We start from the raw sequence: 23256 nt of genomic DNA, 5'->3' as shown, positions 1-23256 counted from the left end.
TCCTCTTCGCTGGCAGCTCCACATTCAGCATTCTTCTCCCAATATACCCAGCATCTCTCCTCCACACATGTCCAAGCCATCCCAATCTTGCCTCTCTTGCTTTGTCTCCAAACCGCCCATCCTGAGCTGTCCCTCTAATATACTCGTTCCTAATCCTGTCTTTCTTCGTTACTCCTAATGAATATCTTCGCATCTTCAGCTCTGCCACCTCCAGCTCCGCCTCCTGTCTTTTCGTCAGTGCCACTGTCTTCAAACCATATAACATAGCTGGTCTCACAACCATCTTGTAAACTTGACTTTAACTCTTCCCTTTAACCCTTTTGTCACAAATCACTCCTGACTCTCTTCACCATCCACTTCACCCTGCCTGCACTCTCTTCTTCACCTCTCATCTGCACTCCCCACTTTGGACAGTTGACCCCAAGTATTTAAACTCGTACGCCCGCCGTCACCTGTACTCTTTGCATCCTCACCATTCCACTGTCCTCCCTCTCATTCACGCATAGGTATTCCGTCTTGCTCCTACTGACTTCCATTCCTACTCTCTCCATTTCATACCTCCACCTCTCCAGGCTCTCCTCAACCTTCTCTCCACTCTTGCTACAGATCACAATGTCATCCGCAAACATCATGGTCCATAGAGACTCCTGCCTGGTCTCGTCCGTCAACCTGTCCATCCCCATTGCAAATAAGAAAGGGCTCAGAGCCGATCTTTGAAGTAATCCCACCTCCACCTTGAACCCATCTGTCATTCCAACCACACACCTCACCACTATCATACTTCCCTCATACACATCCTGCACCACTCCTACATACTTCTCTGCAACTCCCGGCTTCCTCATACAATACACCTCTCTCAGTACCCTGTTATATGATTTCGCTAAATACACAAAGATACATTGTAACGCCTTCTGGCCTTCATAGCATGTGTTATACTGCCACCAGCAGGTCACTCCGTATGTATCGTTCACATACGCATCATTACGAATAGCGTGGCGTACAAATAATATTGACCTCCTCAGCTCAATTACATCCCTGGGTTGGTTTATATGGGTGATGAAGAGGTTGTCATTTTTCTGTATTCTGACAGCAGAAATAGAGCAGATTTCCCGGGCTCCATACCATGTTGCCTGTTTGTTGTCATGTGACCGCTACCAACTAGGAAGTGGGACGTAATAACTTGATTGCTGCGACGCTGTAGGCATAGTACTGCCAACATTTTATAGATTAGAGTTAACTGACTGCTGGACATAAAGTCCGTGTATCTATCTGTCTATCTATTAGTCAAATGAAATAGTTTATAGTCTAAACTTTATACTTTCAGTTTGCGTTGCATTTTTTTTTCTTTTTTAGAACACTGCAAAAAGGAAGACTAGAACACCACACAATCGGATTATGGTGATTTGCATGACCAATTTTATTCCATGCACATACATATCGTGCAATCAGGCAGCTGGGAATCGGGAAAGTTACATTTCAAAATCTGTGGCTTTAGCTATGGACGAGTAGACTGCATTTCATGTTTTAGATTGATTCCTGAAAATATACCATTTTACCAGAACAGATTTTCTCAATAAACGTCCAATCGGTGACTTTTTTGAAATAGGATTTAACTCATTTAGAAATGTTGATGTATGAAATTAACCTCTGATTTAGAGAATTCAGCTGTATCAATGGGCAAATGTTTCACTTTTGTCACTTAAAAAAAAATGAGGGGGCACCCGGATTTGAACCGGGGACCTCTTGATCTGCAGTCAAATGCTCTACCACTGAGCTATACCCCCAACTGCAAACATAGGCAACAGTATGATATATATAATAATATATACAGTTGCCATATCCATGCTTCATTACTGTGATATGTGTGTGTAATGGATATTTACCTCCAGTTCTTTCTATAACAGTGTCGTTACGCTAAACACCTCATCTTGTGCAAACATAGCGCGTATTGTCAGCCTTTGTGATAAGAAAAGCAGCATGTTATGTACCTCAACTGACGATGGGAGGCGCCAAAGTCTCGCATTTTTAACAGCGATGACAGAATACTTCCAATTTTTTTTTAATTCTAAATAAAATCCCATACATGCATTGTTGTCGAGCGTTACATTAATTTGGAAACGTGCATGCATACACGTGTATACTTGCACCATTAAAACCCGCGTGCAGCTTAATATTGTTGGATGCGTTTTGACTCCATCAAGTTTGGTGGCTGCTGGTGCAGCTTATTACTGCTCCATATAAGGCTATTACGAGGTTTGCTGCTGGGCATGATTATAGACCGACTTGCCCTGTGTCCTACCAGCAAACTCCGGTTGCTCCTCCTCATCCTCTCGCACACTGAAGAGGAGTTTAACTTCCCTGCCGTTCACAACTTGAACGTATCTTGTACATTCGTGAACTGATACTGGATTAGTACTGTTTTTTTTTTGTTTTTGTTTTGGTTTTTTTTGGGTTTTTTTTGTCTTTGTCAGAAGCCATTCCCATTATGAATCCGCCCTGTGGAAGATGCAACAAAGCAGTTTACCCCACAGAGAAAATAAATTGTCTGGATAAGGTAAGGGACGGTCACAAATTGGCTTTTTTCTCCCCCCACTTCTGTGGTCGTTTCTGTATTTGAAATCGTGAAATGGTTCAAAAGTTCTTGATATTCTTACGTTCTTGTATTCTTTAGCTAAGGGGAAATGATAATTAAAACTTATTAGTTTACATAATCTTTAAAAGTTCTAAACGGTACTCAGAAGACAAAAATGCGCCTTAATTTGATTTCTAAAAAATTTCTAATTTTATTTTATCATTTTTGACATAACTTACATGTCAACAATTAGTTTGACGTTGGAATATTATGCTGTAAGAACTTTTTTTATTGATTATGTACCTGTGTCCCGATGCGCGCGCGATGTGTGCGACACACACACACACACACACACACACACACACACAGTCGTGTTTCACTATCCTTGTGTGGACCCCTCATTGACTACATTCATTTCCTAACCCTAACCTTAACCACGCAAACTACATGCCTAACCCTAACCTTACCCTAACCTTAACCTAACCCTAATTCTAACCGTAACCCTAAAACCAACTCCTAACCCTAAAATAGACCCTTTTCCTTGTGCAGACCTCTGAAATGTTCGCACAAGGCACGTGCTGTCAGGTTTTGCTATCCTTGTGTGGACCAAATGTCCACACAAGGATAGCTAAACATGTGTGTACACACACACACACACACACACACACACACACACACACACACACACACACACACACACACACACACACACACACGCTCTGACCACATTAATATCCAAAAACAAACATGAGCATTGAAAGGCAAAACTACATCCTGTAGATATGCACAAGCCACAAACCTCAAAAAAGTTTGAAATAGATACCATGTTTTTGCAGATGGCATTTGCATTTATAAATGCTCGTTTTACACACGGTGTGTGTACATATGCGTGCGTGAGCGTGTGTGCGATATGAGGCAAGAGGCATATATCATCATAAAGTAAGTATAAGATCACACGAAGTAACACTTCACTGCAAGTGGCTGTTACAGTTGATGGACTTTATTTCCATTTCCGATTGCACATCATCTTGAGCCCGTATCCAGGCAAGAGATGGAAGTAACAGACCACCGGCACAGCTGTTCTCTCATGATGATTGGAAAGTGAAGTTTCCCATGCTGTCATGACAAACTGCATTCATCAAGCCTATGTATATCATCTATGTGGATTATAGCCTATGCACAAAATGAAAGTGACATTGATTGATCAAGAGCCTCAGTTGCTCACTAGAAACGATCTCATCAGCCAGCGCCCCTCGCAACACTGCAATTGTTGTGTTTTCCAGTGGATGGCAACACAATTCTGGTTGTAATGCGAGCTTGTTTCAGTCTTTCATACTTTGTCTTTCCCATTCTCTCTCTTCCAAGTACTGGCACAAGGGCTGTTTCAGCTGTGAGGTATGCAAGATGGCTCTGAGCATGAACAACTACAAAGGCTTTGAGAAGAAACCTTACTGCAGTATGTGAGTGTTTGCACCATAACGGTACCCATCACAGCGACACTACAGATTAGTCAGGAAGTCATGGGGGACCGTCCCGTTTTGTATATAGCCAATGATGGATTTGCCCTTTAATCATCAAGTCATAAAAGTGACATGCAATCTATTAGCAATCACTCCCCACACACCCAAAACAGAATGAGATGGTAGAATTACTCCAGATGTCAACTATGTTAGACGTACAACCAAAATCTGAGTATCAACTTTGAATCAGAAATAAGCAACATGTGGAGAACTGCATCGGGTCAATATAATGTTGCACATACAGCAGGCTTATGATGCAATACAACATGCCACAATAGAGCGCCACATGAAACAGACAAAATTGTGTCCCTTTACTAACATTTACTTTTATCCCACTTTTTTCCAACTGTGTTCCAGTATCATTTGGTTAATAATGATACAGATGATAATCTCGTCATCCTAAAAATTGCGATTTGGTAGAAAATTTCCATGTTATTGGTTGGCAGAATTTTGCTGCTTCGTGTTCAAACAGATTATACGGATTGAAGCATCAATAATTTGTCATATTATGCCCACTTTATTCATGTTCATGTGTCAGCATCCAAAGTGGAGCAGATACACAAATAGATGAACAGTAATGTCATTGTTTGTAAAAGACGATTGTAAAAGGGAAGCATTAAACAACAGACAGAAGTTCCAATCACATGACCTTGCACTTCCCCTGGAGGGACCTGCAAATGTTTCATTGGGCTCGTGTTAAAAGTTCAGTCGGTGACTGGGTGCATACACTGCACACACAAGCTCAAACACTGATATATCTCTCGTTTATCAAGCATCACAAAAGCAACGTCTGTTTGAGATCACTACTCAAAATATGTAAAAAGTCTCATAGCTCTCACAGCAGATGTGCATATGTGTGTGTATATGTATATTAAGATATGAATAATCTTATTCTCTTAATATTTCACCCCTCATTTGTTGAGCACTTTTATCTACACCATTGATAGTTTCTGAGAAAAAAAACGCTATCTCCTCTCTCTCTCTCTCTCTCTCTCTCTCTCTCTCTCTATATATATATATATATATATATATATTAAAAGAAACACTCAACAGTAGGGAAAGTGCTCAACAAATAAGGAGCAAAGTAATCCAGTCAAGTAAATTCTTTATGAGACTGTACAAGCCTGTTTCATGCCAAAAAAATGTATATATATATATATATATATATATATATATATATATATATATATATATATATATATGTGTGTGTGTGTGTGTGTGTGTGTGTGTGTACGTGCTTATGTACTACCCAGTATTGGAAAGACATCATTGATTGAATAATTGTCTGTAAAGACCACTCTTCCAAAAAATACCTTTGTGCTGTCAAAAGGAAGGATATATGTATATGTATCCTTCACTACAGCATAGCAAGGCTTCCTATGAGTTAACTAAATCCTATCAATAGTAAGTGACACGTGGAGTGACATATCATTGTTAAAGTGCAACCTCTTTGCTCTAAACCTCCTTTGTCTATTTGAATACAGGTGTGTGTGTGTGTGTGTGTGTGTGTGTGTGTGTGTGTGTGTGTGTGTGTGTGTGTGTGTGTGTGTGTGTATAAAAGGGGGGGTAGAAGATAGAGAATATACATGAGTATCATCTCCATGTGGTTTTGATGGTTTCTTGCAGGCATTACCCCAAAACATCCTTCACCATAGTGACTGACACTCCTGAGAACCTCCGTCTCAAACAGCAGACGATGCTCAATAGCCAGGTTAGACAGACACACACACACACACACACACACACACACACACACACACACACACACACACACACACACACACACACACACACTTCTGCATATCATAATCTTGTCAGTTTCTCCTCTTCACTATCACTCCCACTTACTCACTCCGTTTTCCTTTGATTGATAAAGACCCTACTCATGTAACATATTGTGATCCTGTATCTCTCTCCATCTCAGTCCCTCACACTCTATCTCAGTGTGAGAAAGCATCAGATGTGAACATAGAGCTTCTTACTGTCATAACAACCAGATTCCTTGAATTAATTAAATCAATTAAATAAGCCCTTTAGCAAAACGAGAACGTGCTATAGGCTGAAATTTAACCCTGAACCCAAATAATCTGTTCAAACCTGATGTTTATGGGTACAAAATGACAAAAAATGCAAAATGGCTAGTAACCTTTCTGATAATAAATTACTGATTACAGTAGAATATCTTTTAACCAAAGTAAGCCCAGGAACTCAGTGGAGAATTTCAGCTTAACCTGAACCACACTCAGGCCTTGTTCATACCTTGCAAATGATCGGGTCACAACTGGATAGGTGAAAACACAATATTTACAATTTGAATTAAAAGGCGTATCAAATTCCAATAGCTATCATTTATGTCAACTACATCTCCAAATATTAATGAGGTATTTATTGTGTAAGAGGCACCATGACTGAATAGCATTAAGGCCAAGATCTTTGCTACTGTCATCCATTTTTAGCCCACTAGGCCTGTTTTTTCTCTGTGTGTAACCATAACTGAAACTCATAATCCTCTCTGACAATGAACTCAAGGCTATGGAGGTCTTAATTAAGTACTGAAACACAAGCTTCAACTCATACTGTACCACTCCTTCCAGTAAATCATGCATTATATCTACTACATAGCTGTCTGAAGTATGAAACAGCTGGAGCGAATTGAGAAGACACATTCTCTTGACACTCCAAAGGAGTTGAATCAAGTGCAACTGGACTTGGTATAGTCCAGTTGCACTTGATTCAACTCCTTTGGATAACCATGACCTGGATGAATGAGAACATTCACAGACATTCTCTTGACAGCTAATGTCAAATCAGAGTGAGAATTCTTCACAGTGACCTTTGAAGATTAACACATTTTTGGGTGGAAATATATTCACATATTACGTTTGCAAGGCACACAACAGAAGTTGTTTACTCTTATTTAGACATCTGAAGTTTCAACATGGCTTGTACCCAGGAAGGTCTTTGTGTTTGAATTATGGAGAGCCTGGACGTTCATCTGTTTTTTGTACTTACTCTGGTTACAAGCGGCACTTATCTCAAGTGCATGGAGACTGTGTCAATTCAGATCTAATCAGCAATTTTGAGTTTGAGGCTGTAGCTAACGTCGAGGCTTGTTTCACAGCCACTAAGTGTGGAGCCTCCCGTGACTGTCACTACACACATTTCAATTGAAAAAAGGCAAATACTCGACATGCGCAGTTGTTATTGCTCAGGTGCAAGTGCCAGGAGTTCCTGAAAGTACTATGCAACGTTTAGTTGGCTCAATGGAGGAACTTGTTAATGACATCCATGCCCATGCAAAGGAAGCTGTTCTTGAATGAATGTCATCTGATGTATCAAGACAAACCTTAGAGAAAGTTGAAGATTATTTTGATCAGCTTGAAAACCCGTTCTTAAGCTGTCTGCATTGTACAGGGAATGGCCTTTTGGTCCAGGATGATGTAGAAATTCTGGATGTTGTTCCTCCTTTCTCTGACACACAGGAGAAAGGGCTGAGCAGGGCCCGTTTCCTTGAGGAAAGTCACCATGCTTGTCCCCACCTGTGAAAGAGAAAAAGAGAGACTGAGATATTAAACAATGTTACATCCTACATTTGAGAATTTTAAGTAAAATGTACTTCAACACAATACAACTCGAAGAACATATCCTCATGAACTTCATCAGGTGGTCAGCAGCATCCGATGATTTAATCTTCGAAGACTTCTTGCCCTTGGATGTTGGGGTAACAGGTGAAGAAGTAAGAGGATGGCAGCCACCTCGCAGTCCCAAACTAGAGAATGAGAATTAACACCATAGCAATTCTTTTCAGTTAACAATGATACCTTGTTTTGACACCACTGGGAATACAGTGAATGCCTTAAAGACGTGAAACGTAGCGTCTACTGAATTTACACTTACCACCATCAATAGACTCCTGCTGCGTAGATGAAAGTAGTTCATCCACATGACTACTTTGGGGTAGGTAGGTTTTTGCAGTCTGATATGATCCTTGGTTTGAAGAATGTTGGCCATTTTGCAAGGAATTTCCCAGACACTTCCTCGCTGAAGAGCATTGTGAGGTCTTGGTCAATCTTAAACAGAGAACATAAAATTGGAAAAAACATAACACATGAGGAAGCAAACAAATAAAGCAATCATAAGGCAGGCAACAATTTATTTTGTCTTACCAAGCCTGATATATCCAGGAATCTGGGAAAGAGGTCTAGGACACTGGAGGATGTGGCCAGGTCATAAACCACCTTCTGTCTGTGTTCAACTGTTGCTTTCATTTTGTCTTTGACAAGGGTCATGTCACTTCAGTGCCTCATCACTGACATTGCTTCCTTGCATTCATCACCTGACAATTGCCTCACAGTTGAAAGTGTGTCACGGTTAAGTCTTAGAGCCATCTTGAAAACTAGACTTGGATTCCTTGATCTCTTGAGCGGAGTTGCACTGGACAGTTTTCAACCTCCATGCCAGGTAACTGGAACCACTCTGGTGATCATAGAAATGTGTCTGTTGATTAAAAAAAAATTTACTCTGCTACCTGTTTAGGAATAAGACAGCAGCATAAACAATGCTTGCATAAAGTAAAGACTGGATGGATGTATCCTCATGTCAATACTTCCATAACCATTCTTTGAATCTCTGTCCCTCGAGTTTGGGAACAAGGTTATAATGCCAAGTGCGTATGTAATGCGGACATTTACTGGAGGGATCCTCCTGACAATCAAGAGAAAAATGTATCATTATGATGACACAACACTTTTTACCATGTTGACGGTAATACTTGCATGATTTCATTTGATATGGGGTAACATATGTTTAAATTGAACACCCTGGAATAATTACAAACAACTAAATTGTTAATCATTAGTAAAAAAAAAAAACTAATTGAAAAAGTCCCTTTCAGTGCACATTCACCTACCCATGACTCTACCATATCTGCCACAAGCATGTTCACCATCTTTCTTCTCATACCATCAGAAAGGCAGTTTGTTTTCTCATATTCTTTGAATATTTGGTCACCACCTGGCTTTGAATAAAGGGCTATTTTGACAGTCTGAAACAACAATTGCATGACATTCATACAGAGCACCTTCAGGTTGCTATCAAAAACAAACAGAAACATTCAGGCTGAAATACCTATAGTAATCACAGCACCGAAGTAACAATCAGGACAACAAGCTAATAGTTTAACGATAACTTACATGTCTTGCAATGTCGGTGTCGGAGCCCTTCAATCAGCTGTCTTCTCTGAGATTTGGTAGATTCAAGAAATACAGTTGAGTCTAGTCCAAGCTAGTCTGACTGGCTGGTGATGAAACTCAGATATTTATCCTCTTTGGAGTCGTTATCAGAGGTATTGGCGTGCATGGCTCTTTCGTGATCCGATGTTAAGCAGCGACGGTCGTTGGGGGTGTTAGTTTCGACTTCGTGAGTGCTCCATTCAGTGGTCATGAGTCGTTGGAGCCGTTAGTGACCGACTGTTGTTCTTGGAGGCAAGGATTCTTGAGTCTCCTGGGTAGAGATGAAAGGACGGCATTGTAAGTGGGAGATAGGTGGTGTCGCAGACCTCCTCCTCAGTTGAGGGATGGTTTTTCCAGTTTCGCATAGATGGCTTCCTTCACTCCTCTTTCAAACCATCTATCTTCCCTGTCCAAAATGTGTAAATAAAGATTATTATTATTATTATTATTAATAGATACACTGATAATTCAACAACAGTTCTGATATTTTAACATCGCCGAATTTACTGTGTAGAAATACAGATGTGAACGCATCCTATCACCCAAACCACTTTTTTACTACTTTTATTAATCAATCAATCAAGTTGCATTTTTATAGCACTTTTCTAAATCCTCTTGGGGCAATTCTTTCTCTGCGTTTAACCCATCCTAGCGGTGTAGCTAGGAGCAGTGGGCAGCTGCAGCACCTGGGGACCAACTCCAGTTCGTCTTGCCATGCCTTGGTCAGGGGCACAGACAAGAGTAACATGCATGTCTTTTTGACGGTGAGGGAAACCGGAGCACCCGGGGAAAACCCACTGCAGACACAGGGAGAACCTGTAAACTCCACACAGAGGACGACCGGGATGACCCCCAAGGTTTGACAACCCCGAGGTTCGAGCCCAGGACCTTCTTGCTGTGAGGCAACAGCGCCAACCACTGGACCACTGTGCCGCCCAGGAGGTAGTGATAGACACCTGTGACCAAACTGGTAGTGTAGTGTGAATGCATACGGCTTTTCTTAACCACGTAGGGTCCCATTTGTCGTCTGCACAAGCAAAAATACCTTAAAAATACTTTGTGTGTCATTGTCATCGTTAAAACCGCGAGTGAGCTGCTGATGAGAACATTTGGAACAACGGATTCCCATCGAAAGTGGCATATAGGGGAGGAAGATTGCAGAAGTTATGTGTAAGATTATTTGCATGTTGAACAGAAAAGCAACATCCGATCATAAGTGGTCACTGGAGATGCATGCTGGGACGTATGTTGATACCACCCCTCAGTGGTACTCTTCAATCTGCCCAAATCATCATTTGTCACACATAAATAAACACACATGCCTTTTCTGTAAAACACAGTGACCTAGTACCCTCACCCAGAAAACCTTTCTCAACTTTTTTTGGGGGGGGGGGGATTCCCCTCCTTTTTCTCCCCAATTGTACATGGCAAATTACCCCACTCTTCCGAGCCATCCCGGTTGCTGCTCCACCCCCTCTGCCAATCCCAATAGGACTGCAGACTACCACATGTCTCCTCCGATACATGTGGAGTTGCCAGCTGCTTCTTTTCACCTGACAGTGAGGAGTTTCACCAGGGGGGCGTAGCACGTGGGAAGATCACGCTATTCCCCCCAGTTCCCCCTCCTCCCTGAACAGGCACCCCAACCGACCAGAGGAGGCACTAGTGCAGCGACCAGGACACATACCCACACCCGGCTTCTCACCCGCAGACACGGCCAATTGTGTCTGTAGGGACGCCCGACCAAGCTGGAGGTAACACAGAGATTCGAACCACCGATCCCCATGTTGGTAGGCAACGGAACAGACCCACCTTTCTCAACTACCAGATACAAACTTTCCTCATACTAAAACATATTCATACACGGTCCACATGAGCATTCATCATTATTATTTATATTGAAATTACTTGTAAGCTTCTTCTAAACCAAAAGACACCAACACTGTAGAGACTCTCCTTCATACTGAGCAGAGAAAAGCAGCGGAAATTTAAAGCGCTAAAACATCCATTTGCTGAATTATTCATGGAGCAACATTGGTGTTTTGAAAGTATTGGTCCACCTCAATTTATTTTGTGATTTAAAATGTTTTTTTTCCTTTTTTCAGTTGCACTTACCAGAATAGGTAGCAACCGCCACTATCCAGCATTAGCAGAGGAATGACAGGGGATTTAGAAAAACATTCACCAATTTACCGCAGGAGATTTCTTTTCATGACCCAAACACTGAAACCAACCGCTGAACATCTGCAGAAAAGACAGTTAAAACACTCCTAGAGAGAATACAGGCCAACGGTCACACACACACACACACACACACACACACACACACACACACACACACACACACAACTATCAAACCCACACTTAATTGAACTTGAGTCCAGTTTTTCCACAGGAATCATTTAACTATGTCTAATCTAACCTAACCAAAAAGGCGAGATGATAGACAAAACAAAGTGAGAGAAAGAGAGGGCGAAAGAGAGATTTGATTTTTAAAAGTAACTTTCATTCTACAAAAAAAATACAACCATATTAAAAACACAAGCAAATAACTCGATACTTGAAATTAAATAAATGACATCAATTCTCCAGCAAAAAAAACCAAACAAGTTGGTTGTCTTTTACCGAGCACAACACATCCCCATGGGCCCAGATAACACTGAATTACTCGATAGCTTTCATTTCTCTGTAACAATTAAAATCAATCATCATCCTGGCTTTCACCATTCTAGTAAACAGCAATTTTACATCGATATCTACTGAGAGAGAGAGAGAGAAAGAGAACGAGGGAGAGCGAAAGGGATAGAGGGAGCGAGCGAGAGTGAGGGTAAGAGGGAGAGAGCGAGGGGATAGAGGGAGTGAGAGAGAGAGAGAGAGAGAGAGAGAGAGAGAGAGAGAGAGAGAGAGAGAGAGAGAGAGAGCGCGAGACAGGGAGGGGGAAGGAAAGAGACAGCGCCAGAGAGGGAGAGAAAGAGGGAGAGAGAGGGGGGAAGGGGGGGAGTTACACAAAGCAGTAAACACAGAAAGAGACCTAACAATGGAGACATCACAGAGAGTGATTACCTGCATGTTACGGGTGACCTCTGAGGCCTTTGAGATAGAAAGCTACAAGTTTGATCAAACACATGCTTGTTTGTGGCCGCATGCTTGATCAACACCATCACTATTAACCAATCACCAACACAGAGTACCTGCAGGTATTCATGTTGCATTTTAACCTTATTTCAATGATGAAAACATCTGATGAGTCATCACTTCTTCTGGATATAGATTTCTTTTTCTTCACATTTCCTCTACACCCGCGATCCCAAACCAGGTGATATTTCACTCCAGTTAAACTAACTGGCGTCGTTGGCTGCGATAAAAAACCCCACGTAAGCACAACTCATCATAGCATGTTGGTGGAGACCACAGGACCACACTGTGTGTGTGTACTTGTACTTCTATCTTTGTGAGGACCAATTTGAGTTTTTAACCATCAGAGTGAGGACATTTTTGCAAAGTGAGGACATTTTGGCCAGTCCTCGCTTCTTTAAGGGTCTGTTTTAGGGTTAGGACTTGGGTTTAGGGTTAAGGTTAGAATTAGGATTAGGTTAAGGTTAGGGTAAGGGTTAAGTTTAGGCATGTAGTTATGATGATCAAGGTTAGGGTTAAGGGCTAGGGAATGAATGTAGTCAATGAGGGGTCCTCACAAAAATAGAAGTACAAGCATGTATGTGTGTGTGTGTTTGTGTCATAAAAAAAGAGCAACCAAACATGTGTTTAGTGTTAGTATTATGCTCAGCTGGCTTCATGGAAATAATAAATTCCTGTTATGTCGACTCCTCGCTTTCTCGCTTCCTCTTAACTTACTCTGGATACTTACTAAGACTGATCCGATGTTGCGCAGCTCTGATCTTGCTCTAAACGGGCGATGCCATATACTGTGGACAAGCCTCCAGTTTTTGGAAATTGTGCCCTATTCAACACGAGCCTCTGAAAGATAAATAATGGTGAAGTAAAAACACGTAACTCGAGAAAATATTCACACAGGAAACAGGGCTATGACAGGACATTACTGCGCTACAACGGCAAACAGTTTGCATGAATCACGGCTGCATGAAACGGAGCAGTGGAATGAGTCAAGCTGCTGCTTCTTGTATCAAATTCAATTCTCATGGGCACTCTTTAGCTTGAAGGGCTTGACTCTAATCATACCAAAAATATCTCTGCTTTTTCACTGTCCTGCTTCTAACGGATTTGCAGCTGGTTCAAGAGTTTTGTGAACACTTTGCATAGTTAAGTCTGCTGTTTCTTAACTGTTCACCTGTGTTGAAGACAGACAAGTATACTAATTAATTCCAGATGTAGAGGCATTAATGCAAGTTGTTTCACGTAAGAAGAGGATATTCTTAAGGTCAGTGTGTAACGGTACATCATGGCAATGATCTTTTTCTTCCCCTTCTTCCTTTCCTACAATGCATCCCATCTAGCCAACCTCGTTCATTGTTTATAACCATAAAAGTCAATGCAGGCAAGCTCCACCACCGAGAGCATATTCCTCATAGCAAGTATATGACTCATTTGTGTGTGTGTGTGTGAGAGAGAGAGAGAGAGAAGAGAGCAAGAGAGAGCAAGAGAGAGCAAGAAAGAGAAAGAGAGAGAGAGAGAGAGTGAGTTTAATAACAAGTCCCTTTATACAAAATTCCGTTTCTTGATTACTTAAATGTTGATATTTTGGAGAAACAGGAACAAACTTGGGCTACATAAGCTCCATATCCCTGGATTTGACTGTGACAGACGGCGAGTAAACGTCCCAACCACAATAAAACGGCCTATCTATAAATTTACTTATGTCAATTCATAGCTCTCAGAAAGGTACCGCTTAACAGATAACGGCAATGTCAGTTACATTATTTGGTAATGCAACACATACAATAAGGCCCTTACATGTCCTTATAAAGTGCTTATTAATATTATTATGTTAATAAGACGTTTTTGGCCACTAAGGGGCGCTTGCAAAAATGTGCAAAACTTACTTTTTGACATTCGAGATTGTAAATCCAATCTGCATAAAACTTTGCACGTAGCATCTAAGGACCCTAACTATTAAAGGTTATTAACGGAATTTTGATAATCCACAAAAAGCAAACGATATGACCTATAAGGGCCTTGTTACCTATTAACTAATGCTTATTACATGCACTTAATGTAAAGTGTTACCCATTATTTTAAAGACAGCAAGGTGCAGACTTACAGGCTCATGTCTACTCTGAATCAAAAATAATACCCACATGGGCCATGTGGGTATTAGGGTAAAGGACATGTGGGTAAAGGACATTTTCACTTCTCTTTGGTGCTCTGTTCTGTCCACCAGCTGCTCTATTATGACAGCAAAACGAGGATTCACTTTTAAAGTCGTTGGCTGCCATTATTTTGTTTGCTCTATGTTGACACCATTGAAATGGACTTGCACACATCACTGACTTTTGTTTTGTTTTTTTATTTCTCTCCCCTTTTCTCCCCATTTGTACCTGGCCAATTACCCCACTCTTCCGAGCCGTCCCGAGCTCTGCTCCACCCCCTCTGCCGATCCGGGAAGGGCTGCAGACTACCACATGCCTCCTCCGAGACATGTGGAGTCGCCAGCCGCTTCTTTTCACCTGACAGTGAGGAGTTTCGCCAGGGGGACGTAGCGGGTGGGAGGATCACGCTACCCCCCCCCCCGACCAGAATAGGCGCTAGTGCAGCGACTAGGACACATACCCACATCCGGCTTCCCACCCGCAGACACGGCGTCTGTACGGACGCCCGACCAAGCCAGAGGTAACACGGGGATTCGAACCGGCGATCCCCGTGTTGGTAGGCAACGCGAATAATCCGCCACGCTACCTGGACGCCACATCACCGACTGTTCTTACTGACTTTTTTATTCTGAAGTATATGGACGGTATACTGTCCATGCGCTCAACTAAAAAAAAGAAAAGAATAAAAGATCATTCATAACTTTACCACCACCACCAGAGGAAGAGATGCACATCGACTCATATCAGCTGCTAGAACATTCATGAGTAATAACACCATTTATCCATCAGGGTTCATGCTTACTGCCCATCTTTACTCAGCGTAAGACATGATGATACAAAGTTATTGATCCAGTGTGTTGTGTTGTGTTTGTACACCAGGCACTCTACAAAGAGGACTTTGAGAAGAGCAAGGGGAAGGGTTTCAGCGTGGTGGCCGACACTCCAGAGATGCAGAGAGTGAAGAAGACACAGGACCAGATCAGCAACGTATGTGTTCCCCTAGTCCCCAGAGGTTTTTAGCATGACGAACACATAGTTGAAAATAAAGTTGGGACCACCTTTTCAGTGGACTAAAATCAACCCTCAGTCTCATCAATTTAACTATATTTTAACTTTATATATTGCAATCGATAACAAAGACATCCGCCCATGCTGCAGGGAGGCAAATTATGTCTTCCTCCCTAGGGATCAAGGAAGATCATGTGTGTGTGTGTGTGTTTGTCCTCTACATATATTACAAAATATGTGCGTTTGCACGCAAGTGTGTGAATATGCACTTGACTGAATAGCACACTGTAAAAAATAATCTGCTGGTTTAACTTAAAAAAAAAGTAAGGTAACCTATTACAAGCCCTTTCCTGGGTAGTCTCAGCTAGTGTGTGCAAAACTCAAACGATCAACGATCACTTCCCCGTAACATGGGGGCTACCCAAGAGCCACAGTAAAGACACACAAATCTGATGAATATATGTGTGTGTGTGTGTGTGTGAGAGAGAGATGTAGCATATCCTCTCCACCGGTGTGAAAAGTCCATTGAGTCAAAATGCCCACACAGAAAACCATTTTGGTCCACCGGCACAATGATCCAGCGGGTCCTTTTCAAAGAGGGGTTGCTAGTTTGAAAAAGGTGCATCAAACGATTGAGGTGCCCGGTGGGATTGGTTAGCCAGAAAAATCACAGTCCCAGCCCAGACAGAAGCCAGTGAAGGATCCCTGTATACACGCCTGTGGAGGCATAGACACATTTCAGACATTTCTCTCAGTCCACAGAGGAGCAGCTGCCCTATATGGTCAAAGTCTCTCAGCTGTGGACTCCAGCATCGAGTCAGCTCTTTAACTCTGTGTGTCCCACACACGCATCCACAGATGAATATCTGTGCTCAAAACACATTTCACATGCGCACGCACGCACGCACGTGCACACACACACACACACAAACACACACACACACACACACACGTTCCTCTTCCCTCCCTAGGGAGCTGTGGTAGCAGAAAGGAATGGCAAGTGATAAGCTGGGTCTTGAAATGTCTAAATCTGGCCCACTCTCATTTCCTTTGGTCTAGTTTCTGATCTCAAACGCTCCTCTGCTTTCTTTTTTTCCTCCCTTTCCTTCTGTTCATTAACTTGCTCTATCTACCGAGCTGTCCGTCTGTTGTTTACTCATGCATCATTTCCTTGCTCTCTTCATTCGTAACTCTCATCCTCATTGCCCTCTCTTGAAATTCACCCTCTGCTCTTTTTTTCCCCCCCTTCTTTTTTTCCCGCTCCCTTGGTTTTCTGTTTGTTTCCGAGCTGTGGACCTCGTCTATCTGCAATGCCCTGTGAGGGGATCAGGTCACAGGAGACCCATGCCCCGGCTCCTTGGCATTTTCAGTCCCTTAAAAGCCGTGGCTCCTTTCCAGTGGTTTTACAGAGGTCGCATTCTTCTCCGCAGGCCTGTTTTCTAACAAGCGCCCCGGCAATAATACCACCTGCAGGGCCTTCTTTCCGAAGGACGCATCCGCCGATAGTTCAATGCCGAGAAGTCAACACGGGCTATGCTTGACAGAAAACATCCTTCAGTGTTTTACCCTTTAAATTAATGCAGGATTTATTTATTTTTCTGACATACTGTCATGCATTTCAGACCAAAGATTGTCCTTCTGGGCGGTTTTCAAGTATTTGAGGTGGCTGAAAGGCCTTTCAGCAGCAAAGAGGGTTGAGAGATGGGAGAAATCAGTGTAGCCAATATGGAAAAACTGAAGCCGAATGAAAAAAAGTCTGGCGTTAACTGAAGCTTTCAACAGGTAATCCATATAAGTTTGTCGATAACGTTTTCAAAAGGCACTGTAGTCACATTTGTGAAGGATTAGGTCTTTTCAAGTGGTAATGTTATATATTAACTAAAAATACACATGATCTACTTTATAAACTATGTGTAAACACAACGCCCCATCTTTCCTTCATAACATCATGTCATTTAAATCCATCATCATTTATCTAGAAACTTAAAACTGACTGATGTGTTTTTGTTTTTTTGGTCTCAGGGATTGAGTTGTCTGGAAAATTCCCCATCTACATTACTGCAAATGTTATTATGACAATGATGCCAAGAGTTGTGCAAGAACTTGTGAATGTCCTGCGAAAAAGTTCTCACAAAAACATGTTCTGGAGAAAAGCCAACACTAAGAGCATCCTACATCACTTCTTGTGAGCGTAGTCTTCGTTCCCAAAGTTGTGCGCCAGCCTGACGCGGAGCCACACTGTCAGCTGAAGTGTGAACTGTAGCAGAACCTTTCGGCAGGTTTTCTCTTCAGCAGGAACCATCGTAAGCCTTTGTGTATGAGGCGTCCCCTCACCCTCTTCTGACACCACCTAAAATGGGGCCAGAGAGAGGAAGAAGAGAGATGGGGGTATTGTAAACGGGAATTGACCATATTTGATGATACAGTGACCCCTTGTGGATATGTGTGTGCGTGCGTGTGAATGTGTGTGTGTGTGCGCGCGTGCAGATCAAGTACCATGAGGAATTCGAGAAGAGCAAGTTTCGAAGTGATGCTCCTCCCCCAGAGAACAGGCAAGGTAAGGCTTTCATCATCTCCACACAAACACACACACACCCCACAACTGCTGCACATTCCAGCTATAAACGCTACAAAAAGCATCTTTTTTTTTTTTTGCTCTGTTACATTCATTTATATCCACCTCTGGTGTGTGTGTGTGTGTGTGTGTGTGTGTGTGTGTGTGTGTGTCTAGTCAATGAACAGGAGCAGCCACCCAACCCTCAGAAATGTTACCCACCACCAGGACCAGTACGCTCTGCAGCTGTCGCGCCCCCTAGCGGAGGGGTGAGTAACCAAACACCGAGTTGTCTCGTCCATGACACTTCTTCAGAATCGGATTCAGATTCCTCTATCCGCCACTACGACTGGACACACAAGGAGTTTGGTTCGGCACATTGCTTTCTCAAAAATATCTCACAGATCACACAGCACGAAACGCAACATAAAAAGATAATACTGGCTACATGAAATAAGTCTGCTGCCTAAAAGTTGCATGTTGTAATTTAAACAACTGTAATGTGCAAGTGTAAACAGAGCTTTGAGTATTGCATGCCATGTGTTTTGTGTACCTTTGCTTGCATTATTTATTCTGTTCTTTGGTAGATTTGACAGATTTAATTATTGAATTATCTAAAAATGGGAAATAAGGGGTGTACAACCGTGATGAAACCAGTTTGTTTGTACCAGGTTTTTCTATCCTAATGGGACCAAGTGTCCCCATTAGGATAGAAAAACCTGAAACCACCTACCCCGCGGGGACATTTTATGGGTCCCCATGAGGAAAAGGGTCTATTTTAGGGTTAGGGGTTGGATTTAGGGTCAAAGTTAGAATTAGGATCAGGTTAAGGTTAGGGTAAAGGTTAAGGTTAGGCATGTAGTTATGATGGTTAAGGTTAGGGTTAAGGGCTAGGGAATGAATGTAGTCAATGAGGGGGTCCCGACAAGTATAGGGAGACATGGTATGTGTGTGTGTGTAGTCCTGCTCACAGAAATGGCTGAACCCCTAAAAATGCCCCCCCCCCCATCTGCTTTACTAATATCAATGCATGCACGTGCTCATCAAATACATGTAAACTGAGAGACTTACTCAGTACCGGGGGTTGCATAGGCGCACACACACACAAATAATTGAACTCTGACACACTTAAACACACCAAGGTCAACAAAGATCTGCTGCACTTACACCACACATTTCTTGGTAGAAAATGCAATTTCTTACCTTGTAGCTTCATCTTTGCCTCCTATACAGCCATCTTCCTTGTCTTACTGGATGCAAAGTCCTTTATAACATCTTTAAAGTCCATCTGTTTAGCCAGTTCACACTCAATGGCAAGGACTGCCATTATCATTGCATACATTTAGGACGAGCATGATTATTGGTAGCAGCATGGTGGCGCAGTGGTTAGCACGGTCGCCTCACAGCAAGAAGGTCCTGGGTTTGAGCCCCGGGGTAGTCCAACCTTGGGGGTCATCCCAGGTCGTCCTCTGTGTGGAGTTTGCATGTTCTCCCTGTGTCTGCATGGGTTTTCTCTGGGGGCTCCCGTTTCTTCCCACAGTCCAAAGACATGTAGGTCAGGTGAATCGGCCACGCTAAATCGTCCCTAGGTATGAATGTGCGGGTGTGTGTATGTCGGCCATGTGTGATGGCCTGGCAGCCTGTCTACAGCCTGTCCAGGGTGTCTCCCCGCCTGCTGCCCAATGACTGCCGGGATCGGCTCCAGCATCACTGCAACCCTGAGAGCAGGATAAGTGGTTCTGATAATGGATGGATGGATGATTATTGCTGGCCTCCATGGCCCCTCCTCGTGGCTGGGCCCCAGAAAAGCTTTCCCCTTTTCTCCCTCCCCCCTTATGGGTGGCCCTGTGTGTATGTGTAGGCAAGATTGCATGTGTGCACTTGTACTGTAGAGTATGAGCATTATCTGAGGATGTCCTGTACATGCCAAATGCATCTGCTGTATCACATTTCCAGAGGCGGTACCAGGCCCTGTACAGCTACGCCGCGACAGAGGCAGACGAGGTGTCTCTCGAAGAAGGGGACCTGATCCTTGACGTCGAGCAGATTGACGAGGGATGGATGTATGGACGCAACCAACGCACAGGGCAGCGGGGCATGCTGCCAGCCAACTACGTCCAGCTTATCTGAAGCAGCCAGGCACGTTGAAGAGATATTTTGGTTTGGTTGAATGTTGTCACTTTTAAGCATGCACAGCTTTAGTGTAGCTGAGGGTCAGTCAACGTTCAATGTCAGCTGCACCAGGGAACTAATGTAATCATCGTCATGCATTGTCATTATTTGACACGTGCTTCCAAAATCAGAGTGTGGATGCAGATGAAGTGGTGTTTCCAGACTCTGCAGTGTCTCATTTGTACAGAAGTACATTTTCCCACATTGAAATAAACTACCAATTTTGGTGGCCAGGACGGCTGAACAGAACAATGATGGTGCTTGAGTATTCATGACCTCAATATGCGGTGTTTATTTAAAAGTGAAAATGATCAACCAAAGTGTCAAATATAACATTTTTGAATGTCAAAAGAAAAAAGTATTGCAAAGAATATGTATTCATTGAGCATATGCACACTGATTCTGCTCCAACTTTTCACATTCTCCAGAGCCGAATGTGTGGCTAGCCAAGACAGACATGCAAAATACTCTATTCAGTTCTTTTCAACGGACTTCTGATCTGACTGTATCGTGACTATTTCTCCTCAATGAATACAAGAGATAAAAGGTGAAAAACTGAAATGGTCCAGAGGGCAGAAGTCATCAATTCATACGAGCAGGAGCAATAATTAAATTAAATCTTCAGTGACATTTTTTAACCTGAACACTGAAATACAAAAAAAAAAAAAAAAAAGGAATAACCCTAGCCTTAAATTGTTATGCATCACATAGAAATAAGCTTATTTCACAACCATTTTGCTGATTAAACTTTTAATTTAACTCAAGCAATCCTTCATGGCCACTGTCTTTGAGAATTCACTGTATTTAACTGTGAAACATTTGTGTGTCAAACTGTCCTCTTTCCTACATAGCTGATAGTCTTGTTCAAAGATTTTAGATCTATATTAATTGATCTGTTATCATTTGATCTGATTAAATGTGATATTGTATGAAGTCAGATTGATACCATCCAGCAACAAAAAAATTTTTTTTAACAATACACTACATATGAAATCCATTAACAGCAGAGGGCAGTCACCATTCATGTATTATTGTACTGCTCTCATTTCCAACCAGACAGGAAGAGACTAGTTCCAGTCCGAGCACTCGTGAATGGGATCCTCTCTGGCCAACGCATTGTGGTTCACAAGTGTAAAATACTTGATATCGTGCATTGAGAAAAATTCCCGTTTTCAAATGTAATCATTAAAATCCATTACATTAAAAAAAGATCAGCGTTTGCATGTAATTTTGTATATAAAGTCATTTTTGCCCCCCCCCCACCTTTGTTGCTTGCTTTTGTTTAAAAAAGGCAAAGTAACTTGTTTCACAAAAAGTTTTTTTATTCTGTGACAATTTTTAATTCAATGTAAACAAAGTTTGCATATTTTCCAATGGCCAACTCCAAAACCATAAACTAATGGCCCTCGACTAGGTGCCCAACCAAGACACCTGTCTAACCTATGTGACTGTATGTATTAATGATAGAATTTGCTTTTCATCAACATTTATGGTTTTAACGTGAAACTTTTGTCCACTAGAAGTAAAAAAGGTACAAAAAAATAAATTATAAGACAGCCATTAACTTACGTTATGTTGAAGGTACATCACTGATGGGAAATTACAATTTGGGACTACTTGGTGAAATTTCATGTCATTTGGATAAGCACTGCCTGAATTATCACGAGAAAAAAAAAATCTCAAACAGACACAAATGTCCTTAGGAATTTTCCTCCCGCCCCTATTTTCAATTAGCTTTTTTTAAACTTACCACAGATGATCTGGCAACGCGGAGTGTGCATGGGAAAATGGCCGCTTCCTGCAAGTCCTCTTTACTCATCTTGGCCATCATGGCATTTGAGGGAGTTCTGAAAAGCACAAACATTTTTTTTTTTTACTTATTTCATTTATTTTCCCCCTTTTTCGCCCCAGTTGTACTTGGCCAATTACCCCACTCTTCCGAGCCTTCCCGGTCGCTGCTCCACCCCCACCGATCCACATCGGCAGAGGGGGACCGACCGATCCTCCCCTCACTGTAGGGTGAAAAGAAGCCAGGAGTTTCACCAGGGGGACGTAGCGTGTGGGAGGATCACGCTATTTCCCCCAGTTCCCCCTTCCACCCCGAACAGGCGCCTCGACCAACCAGAGGAGGCGCTAGTGCAGCGACCAGGACACATACCCACATCCGGCTTCCCACCGCCCGACCAAGCCGGAGGTAACACAGGGACTCGAACTGGCGATCCCCGTGTTGCTAGTCAACGGAATAGACCGCCACGCCACCCAGAAGCCGCCAACACAAACATATTTAAGTTTAAAATATTGAATGTGATATTTTGGTTGGAAAATATAACAAATGTAGCCTAAGTACAACTTGCAAAGAGTTAAAAAAAATACCTACTGTTATCAAAGGGACACTTTGTACAAGGGCTGCAGATTTGAGCGTACTTTTCATCATCGAATTTTTCAGTGTCCACGTCATCTACACCTCCCAGTCTTTTCAAATGTGCTCGCTGAAAAGTAAAACAACAAGACAATTCAACTGGTCTGTATGATGAACTCTGCAAGTTTGACACAGTAGCAGTGCTTACTGGTACAACCAGCTTCTTTTCTTTCAAGCAATCATACTTGACCACTTCGGGCTACAGCATTATGTGAAATTTGTTCATTGTAAACACAGAGATTTTTAAGTGGCCAACAGTTTAACACAAGACATTATCCTTCTGCTGCTGTCCCACTGGCCTGCATGTCAGGTAGTCGGAGATGGGGATTGTACATTTTGGCCTGAGGATGGTGCTTGAAGAAAGTCATGGGTCATCAATGTTGTATGTTGTAATGTTGTATTGTGTAAATTGCGTAAACACAACATCCATTGCATGCTGTCTGTCTTGGGAGAGAGAACCCTCCTCTTTTGCTCTCCCTGAGGTTTCTTCCTATT

At 42.3% G+C, this 23256-nt stretch overlaps 1 protein-coding gene and 1 non-coding gene across 3 annotated transcripts; one reads left to right on the top strand and one right to left on the bottom strand.

The window, feature by feature from the left end:
• Nucleotides 1-1712: 1712 nt before the first annotated feature.
• trnac-gca (transfer RNA cysteine (anticodon GCA)) lies at nucleotides 1713-1784 on the bottom strand. Its single transcript has one exon. It is a non-coding gene; the product is annotated as a tRNA-Cys (tRNA).
• Nucleotides 1785-2302: 518 nt separating this feature from the next.
• On the top strand, nucleotides 2303-21594 carry LOC130127386 (LIM and SH3 domain protein 1-like). Of its 2 annotated transcripts, XM_056297015.1 has the most exons (8): nucleotides 2303-2554; nucleotides 3938-4032; nucleotides 5719-5803; nucleotides 15488-15595; nucleotides 18104-18173; nucleotides 18348-18439; nucleotides 20127-20309; nucleotides 21399-21594. In XM_056297015.1, exons 1-7 carry the CDS (start codon nucleotides 2486-2488, stop codon nucleotides 20298-20300), a joined length of 693 nt encoding a protein of 230 aa, XP_056152990.1. In that variant the 5' UTR covers nucleotides 2303-2485; the 3' UTR covers nucleotides 20301-20309; nucleotides 21399-21594. The 2 variants fall into 2 exon arrangements, with proteins under 2 accessions (XP_056152990.1, XP_056152989.1); XM_056297014.1 differs by lacking the exon at nucleotides 21399-21594 and having other exon boundaries at nucleotides 2305-2554; nucleotides 20127-21022.
• Nucleotides 21595-23256: the final 1662 nt, after the last annotated feature.

Source organism: Lampris incognitus, chromosome 17, assembly GCF_029633865.1.
Source record: "Lampris incognitus isolate fLamInc1 chromosome 17, fLamInc1.hap2, whole genome shotgun sequence".
Classification (NCBI taxonomy): Eukaryota; Metazoa; Chordata; class Actinopteri; order Lampriformes; family Lampridae; genus Lampris; species Lampris incognitus.
The sequence above is the reverse complement of the archived record's forward strand: the minus strand, read 5'-3'. Positions and strand labels throughout refer to the sequence as shown.

What these genes read in the sequence shown, in the direction of transcription:
- LOC130127386 (XM_056297015.1), top strand. Translation starts at nt 2,486, where the DNA reads ATGAATCCGCCCTGTGGAAGATGCAACAAAGCAGTTTACCCCACAGAG. An exon ending in AAGAAACCTTACTGCAGTAT is followed by an intron (nt 4,033 to 5,718) that starts GTGAGTGTTTGC and finishes GGTTTCTTGCAG; the next exon opens with GCATTACCCCAAAACATCCT. An exon ending in CACAGGACCAGATCAGCAAC is followed by an intron (nt 15,596 to 18,103) that starts GTATGTGTTCCC and finishes GCGCGCGTGCAG; the next exon opens with ATCAAGTACCATGAGGAATT.